The sequence below is a fragment of the Tribolium madens genome, unplaced genomic scaffold (genome assembly GCF_015345945.1).
Source record: "Tribolium madens isolate multiple individuals breed KSU strain unplaced genomic scaffold, Tmad_KSU_1.1 Scaffold_71;HRSCAF=194;Tcas5.2_LG6, whole genome shotgun sequence".
In the NCBI taxonomy this organism is placed as follows: Eukaryota; Metazoa; Arthropoda; class Insecta; order Coleoptera; family Tenebrionidae; genus Tribolium; species Tribolium madens.
The window spans coordinates 2,325-10,234 of NW_025401041.1; the positions used below are offsets into that span (position 1 = coordinate 2,325).

A 7,910-nucleotide genomic window follows, 5' to 3' on the forward strand; every position below is an offset into this window, starting at 1 on the left:
TTTGACTTTTTTCTGTGGTTTCAGAGTGACCCCCTCTACCTTGAAGGACAGGTCTTTCTCTGGACGTCTCCCGCCAGCTAGCATGACAACCTCTGTTTTTTCAGGAGCCATTTCTAGTCCTTTCGTTTTCATCCATTGTCCGATAAGATCAGACACATACTCTGCAAGTCGTARCAAATCTTGGGTACGTTTTTCCTTCACAACCAATGCAAGATCATCTGCATAAGCAATCAATTTCGCTTCTTTTGGCAATTCTAGCCGAAGAACATCATCGTACAGTATGTTCCACAAAGTCGGGCCCAACACCGAACCCTGTGGCACACCACTCGTTACTTGTATTACCTGTCCATCTCCTAGGTCAATACTCCTATCAGAAAGATAGCTTCCTATCACTCTTCTCAGGTACTCGGAAATTCCTCTCTGTCTGAGAGCTTCCATTATGTGTCTCCAACATGCAGAATTGAATGCATTACGAACATCAAAAGTAAGAAGGGCGTACCACTTCTTAGCCTTTGTACTTCCTYAATTGGCCTCTTTGGCAAATTCCATCACTTTATCTATCGCATCAAGTGTTGATTTTCCTTCTTGGAAACCGAACTGTTCTGAGCTCAGTCCACCACTTTCATCAATTTCTTGGCGCAGTTTGAGTAGTATCAACTGCTCAAACAGTTTCGCCACTACATTCAAAAGACATAGCGGTCAGTAGTCTCTAGGACTGCTGCCCTCCTTTCCAGGCTTTGTTAGCAATACCAATCTGGCTTGCTTCCATTCTTTTGGGAAATTTCCTGCATGCAAGAGGTTATTGTACACCCTCTCCATTAGCCACAGCCCTAATCACTTCAACGGGAATGTTGTCAGGACCAGGAGCTTTTCCTAGCTTTAGCTTGCCAACTGCTCGCTTCATCTCAACTTGAGTAAAATACTCGATTTCGCCGTCACCGGCGATGTTCCACTGCATAGTGTGGTGCTTCGGAAATAGCACATCCACTATGTGTCTCTTGTCTGCTGGTCTGAGAGCAGCTTGTCCACCTCCCAGGCCCAGTTTTTTGGTTACAATCTGGTAGCCGAGACCCCATTGATCCCTTTCAAGGTCATCAAGGAGRTCGTTCCATTTGACTTCTTTAGCCTTCCGGATGAGTGTTCGGTAGACTTTACGTTTTTCTTTGTAGATTTTGTTTGCCTCCAGCATTTCTACACTATTACGTCTCGCATTAAGGCGCATTGCTTTCCTTCGCGCCCGATTGCATTCTACCCTTGCCTTAGCAATTTCGCTATTCCACCAGTAGACACTGCGTCTCCTAGAGCCACCATCCGGTTTACGGCGTAGCAAATTTTTGTCACAAGCCTTTTTAATAGCTTCGACCATGTCCAAATAGCTAGGTGTCTCATTAGCTCGCATTTCTTCCATAAAACTCCGGCCTAGAGACTCAAAGTTCATACCCTTTACCCGCCAGCACGGATTTCTCGAACTGACACTAGCGGAAATGTTTCTCCTAGGTCGACGTCTGTTGTCTGACTCGATTTCGAATGTTACATATTGGTGGTCGCTAAGAGTTTCTTCCTCTTCGACTTTCCATCTCTTTATCCTTCTCGCTACATTAGTTGAGCTCAGTGTGAGATCTATYTACGAGCAACCTTCTCTCCTCACTAGCGTAGGTTTCTCACCATCATTATGAACCACAAAGTCCATTGATGCTACCCATTCTGCCATCATTCGCCCTGTGGGGTTTTGGAAATCTCCCCCCCACTCTGGTGATTTAGCATTAAAATCCCCACATACCACTAACGGTTTCCCGTTGTGTATACTTGCCATTTGAGTCAGCTCCAAGAGCATGTCCTCAAAATACCTTGCCTCGACATTTGGAGAGATGTAACAACTGCAAATGATACATCCCTCCAAGTCGATCCATACATACCCTAAACCTTTGCCTTTTCCAAGAACTTTCATTCTTCTGTTTACCACTGCAATAATAATACCAATTTGCCTAGAATCTTCAATAAATAGTTGGTCTACTGTAATTTTCACATCTGTCCTGTGCTGACATAACACGCTATTTTGGAATATTTTTCTCCCCGAAGAGGTTGTACACGAGTGTAATGGTTTGAATTTGTGTTAGATGTCAATTGTGTGGTTTAAGTTTTAACCATGTAATTAGCCGCTGATTATTTGGAGATAATAACCATTTTTGGGAAGTGTTGGCGTAACGCCAGGAAGGCAGCTAGGATATTTTCCGGACGTTTTCCTGACAAAAATCGCCCATGCTATAAGGTCACATTGAAGGCCATTGCCAGGGTCAAGTTCTTCCAAACCGAAAAGAAATTAGAGATGTTCTCAGAACGGCGCGCATAGTTGAAAATGAGAAAGCTTTTCTTGATTTTTTAAGATAGCACTAAGTAGATGCATCAGAGAAGTTGTAGTCATTATAACTGACATACTCGTATTAGGACAGAGGAAATTTTAAATGCTTTGTTTCCGAGGGCATTTCAGCAATGATTTTCAGTAAATTTGTGGACTGACTGAAAATATTCCAAATGCTTTTTTTCCGGGAGCATTTCAGCAATGATTTTCAGTAAATTTGTGGACTGTTTAATTTCAGTATCAATATTGCAATACCCTTGTGAATCGTTTAATGAAAAAGAAAGCAAGGGGTCTTAGTGCAATGTGTTTTTTAGATTACAATTACACTACCGAACAAAAATACCTTGGTAAATCTACAATTATGAGAGTAAAAATTATCCTAACATGTTTTGTTCAAGCACAAATTCTCATAAAAAGTACATTTTTCTGTTAGTTTTGCAATAAAGTAAAGAAACTGGCGTACATTTTTGTCTTTCTGGTTAATCTAACTCGCATTAGTTTTCGGCTTGTTGTCTGTGTCATATCGAAGAAAAAGTTAAGGAGGAACAATGCTTCTGAAGAAAACATCCAAAAGTATTAAAATAGTTGTTGGTTCATCGCAATGGAAATCGAGTTTTCAAAAATTTTCAACGATTTCGTCTCATTATACTTGTGCACAGCATCTTCAGCGAGAAAAATATTCGAAAATAGTATGTTATGTCAAAAACATGACAGACAATTACAGTAATCCAGCTATTTTTTAAAATTCTGGGTAAATTGGTATTATTTTTGTAACCTAGCAACGGATATAATTTTCCAATCACACCCTGAGGTGCCCTTTAGGGATTGGTGGAATTAAGAGTCTCTCAAGTTTCTTATGCAAGCAAAAGTTACTTCTTCAGCTGCACTTTTTGGCGACCCGTTGCCGCCGGCATTTGACATTTTTCTCTGGGGCGCGAGTTCTGGCGCACCCTGTAAAATGACGGAATTAAAAAAGCCCAATGCCATCTGTTGTGTACATAGTACTTATTGTATAATTTTTAGAATAGTAATAAATAATCTTAAGATGGTTGCACGACCAAAATCAAAATTTCACGAGAATTGCGGTTAACTCGATTCACGAATTGGTCCCTACCGTTTGGTGACACCCCCTCCATTCCCATAAGGGTCACGGGTAGATGGACCAGAGAGTTCGAGTTAAGAAACAAGTTGACTTCAAGACTTCGAGGGTTTTAGTCTAACATCGTAACCAGATTCTTTTTATCTCTCGTAAGTGCCATTAGTGCCAAAAAAGCGGTACCCTCATCCCCTGCGAGAACGGTCTACCCCTACGTCGTGATACTAGTAATTGGGAATTGGGTAAGTCGCCAAAAAAATTTACTAATTCGTGAATCTCGACATCGATCGACAGATCACCAAGGTCGGCTTAATTGTTCAAAAATTAAGTGCCCTGGTAGTCATCATCATCATTGCAGCTTTGCACAGCCGAAATCAGCAAGCACCTGTGAAATCACAGCTCAAAACATTTCTAACTTCATTACGCTCAAATTCTTGGATCATACACTATTTCTGCAGGAGAATTGCACAACTGGTGTAGTAACACAACATAATTCTAAATAATTTGGATCAGTCATTTGGTTTAGGTAAATAGATCATTTCATAGTGATTAGCTTAATGTTTAAATGCACCTTACTCAATGTTAGATTTTAAATTAGCAGTTGATAACACAGGCTTAGGTAACGACGATTTGAAAAAATGTTTTGTCCACCAAAAGACTTCTCCAAATTCTTACACTTACCAAGAAAATCCAAGCCGATGCCACATACAAATTGGTTTGGCAGGGTTATCCTGTCCTAGTCGTCGGAACGACTTATGTAGAGTATTTCACCCAGTCTGTTATAATGAAATAGAAGTTGATTTTGCATTTATATTTAATGCAATGAAAGAGTCGTGTTTAAAACTACATTTAACTGTTTGGGAACCAAATGTATTGCTTGCAGATGCAAGTATGGCAATCACAAACGGATTTAATGCAGTATTTAGACCACCAGCTAGAAGACTTCAATGCTTCATTCATGTTTTGAAAAGACATGGCTCGGAATGCATCGATTCTGGTATGAAGATGCGTGTGATGAATTTCCAAGCACTAACAATGGCCTGGAATCAACAAATTCCATAATAAAAAAAGAACATACTCTGAGAAAGAGCAGCTTCCAGTGGGTCAGTTTATGGAAGCTTTGAGAAATTCTTTGGTCGAAAAATGGTCATATAAACGTAATCCAGAAAACCCTAATCACAAGTCATTTGCTTCAAGCATAAAATTAACAACAAAAAATTGGACTGATGCTTATCAATGGGTGAAAGTCAAACCGAAAATGTTTGAAGAAAAAGAACATGAAAAAAACATCTTTTATACAAAATCAACGAGTGCTGCTGAAGTCTTGACTCAAGAAGAAGTGCAACTCTGGAAGGATACCTATTAGAAATGGGAATGTTTCGATAATTTTCTCAAAGCCTAGAAAGTTATAAAAATAACTTGTATTTCGGAAAATGGTAAGATGATGTCTCGGTGCCCTAGCGCAAGTTTTTTGAAACAGTACACATGCAAACATTCTTTAAGTACGTTAGTCATTTTGGGACAAGCAAGGTGCCCATTGAAACGAAAAGTGTACCTCTTGGGCTAGAGAAGGGAGAGAGGACGGCCTGCAATAGCCAAAAAAAGGCTTTAATAATTCAATAATAATGATTTTTTCTAAAAAAATATTGAAATGTTTTTTATATTTTATGTTTTTTTATTATACAAGGTGATTCTTTTAGGGCCTATATTAGAAACTTTTTAACTTCTAATGTAGATAGAAATGTGAAATTTTGTACATAACTCAAATCGACCAGTCTAAGTTCAATTAAATTATTTTCAAAATGGCTGAACTTCCGAAACTAGGAGAAATTGACGCCAACTTTGAAATTTTAAATGGTAACCACTTATTTTGATTGCATTTTTGAATTCTCCTCTCCAAACTGAGTAAAACGTACATACCTTGTTGTTAGTACTTATCGGTCATAGTTTTTGACATATGTCAATTTTTTGCTCAAAATTTTTATTTACAGAGGTTTATTAAAAACATCACAGCTCTTGAACCGTTTGCGATAGGTAAATAATTTTTCTTGCATTTGATAAGCAAAGATTCGAAGAGTTTTCTAAAATTTTCAAAATTGTTAACAGTCAAATTGCAAAACTTATATGATTTTTTGAAAATGATATTTAACAAACAGCTATAACTCAGTTTTTTTGAAATAAAATGACCCCATTTTTTCAACGGCAATCGAAAGTACATCGATTTGTAGAAGGACCTTTATCAACATTTCCTATATCCATCTCTTACAGTTTCTGAAATAATGACGAAAAAAACGTGTTTTTATTTTTTATTTTTATAGTAAATCACGTAGGCTTTGGAAACTGATCAAGACGTATTAAGGATTTATTAGGTTACACAACACCCATCCGGAATTACGAAGAATTGAGGCAAGAATTGAGACGGCATTTAATAATTGTCAACCAAATGAAATAATGGAAGCCACTCAAATCAGTTCACCATCGAGTTTTGGACTGTTTGAAAATGGTAAACATATCGAACATCTGTATTAATTATGGCATATCTTATTGTATTTTTCCAAAGCCTACGTGATTAACTATAAAAATAAAAACATTAACATGTTTTTTGTGATTATTTCAAAAACTGTAAGAGATAGGTATAGGACATATTCATAAAAGTCCTTCTACAAATTGATTTACTTTTGACTGCCGTTGACAAAAAAAAGTCATTTCATTTGGAAAAACTGAGTTATAGCTGTTTGTTAATAAACATTTTCAAAAAATCATACTAGCCTTGCAATTTGACAGTCGACAATTTTGAAAATTCGAACCTTAGGTTTTCGAATGCAAAAAAAAATATTCACTTATCGCAAAGGGTTCAAGAGCTGTGATGTTTTGAATGAACCCCTGCAAGTGAAAATTTTGACAAAAAAATTGACATATGTCAAAAACTATAATACACTCACCGACATAAAATTCGATCCATACTTTATTTTCTCGAAAACGTTTTCTATTTTTTTTCTTTTGGTCAGAGAACTTTTAAACAGAAATAAGATATATTTCTAACTATTGTTAAAACCAACAAACACAAAAATGAGCACGCGATAAAATTTTGAGGATTTTTTTAACTTTTTTTTCCAATCTTCTTTTATCGTGATACCTATTTTAATARCCTTTGGCATTATTCTTGTCATTTTTTGCAGAGCATAAAAGTAATTTAGCCTTCTAAAAGTATATATGGTGTTAAATCCAAAGGAAGCGGCTAGGGCAAAACTAGTTTAAGATGGTAGATTGCAATATTACGCAGCTCGAGTTCTTGGAGTTTCGAGGTGTAAGGTGCAGAGAGCTCTAGAACGGTTTCGCGAAACTAGGGGCTACACTAGGAGAGTTGGTTCAGYAAGAAAGCGATGTACCACAGCTCGAGATGATCATTTTCTTACACTGCAAGTATTGAGAAATAGGGACACAACAGCTGTTCGTGATCGTAACTTGTTAGAAGAGGTAAGACGTGTGACAATAAGCAAAAGAACAGTAAGAAGAAAACTCAAGAAAGAAGGATTAGTTGCAAAGAGACCAGCAAATGGCCCCAAATTAACCAGAGAACATCGAGTCGAGCGACTACGTTTTGCTCATGAACATGAGCATTGAGGTGTTGCTGATTGGAGCCGAGTTCTTTGCTCTAATGAGTCGAGGTTTGGTCTTCATTCTCCAGATGGACGACAAAGAGTTTGGCGACGATCAGAAGAAAGATTTGCACAGTGCAAGGCTGAATTTTGGAGGTGGCTCTATTATAGTCTGGGGTGGCATTAGTTTGGAAGCTCGTACCGAATTAGTCATTGTAGACAGAGGAACAATGACTGCTGATAGGTACATCAGAGACATTCTGGAACCCTATGTTGTGCCTTATATACCATTTATTGGTGAAAATTTCATTTTTATACACGATAATGCACGTGCTTACACTGCTCGCAACGTGAACACATACCTAGATGAGGTTGAAATCGAACGTATGAGATGGCCAGCGCGAAGTCCTGACCTAAATCCTATTGAACACATTTGGGACATGGTGGGAAGAAAGGTTCGACGCAGAGTTCCTGCTCCTGTAAATTTTAGAGAGCTAAGTGTGGCAGTAACCCAAATTTGGGAAGAAATTGACTAAAGAGCGATTGAAAATCTTATTGAAGGAATGCCAAGAACAATGGCAGCTGTAATTCGTGCAAGGAGAGGCAACATACAATATTAAAGTTCAGTTTAGGTCTTTATTAGGTATTAATTCAGAATTTAATGTTTTCGTAAAATTTTGCATTTTTTTTTGTTATTGAAAAAATAAAAAAAATGTTATTTAATTTAAGCTGGTTTTTGTTTATACTTGTTTTAAAATGTGTAATTTAAAGTTCTCAAAAAATTGCTGCCTTGTAGAACAAGAATTAGTTGAGAAAAATTAAATAAAAATTATGGATCGAATTTTGTGCCGGTGAG

At 37.5% G+C, this 7,910-nt stretch overlaps 1 protein-coding gene across 1 annotated transcript; it reads right to left on the minus strand.

The window, feature by feature from the left end:
- Positions 1-799: 799 nt before the first annotated feature.
- On the minus strand, positions 800-1,948 carry LOC123009092. The gene is given in 1 exon segment (XM_044405217.1): positions 800-1,948. A coding segment is annotated over 1 exon segment (1,149 nt).
- Between the last annotated feature and the right edge of the window lie 5,962 nt (positions 1,949-7,910).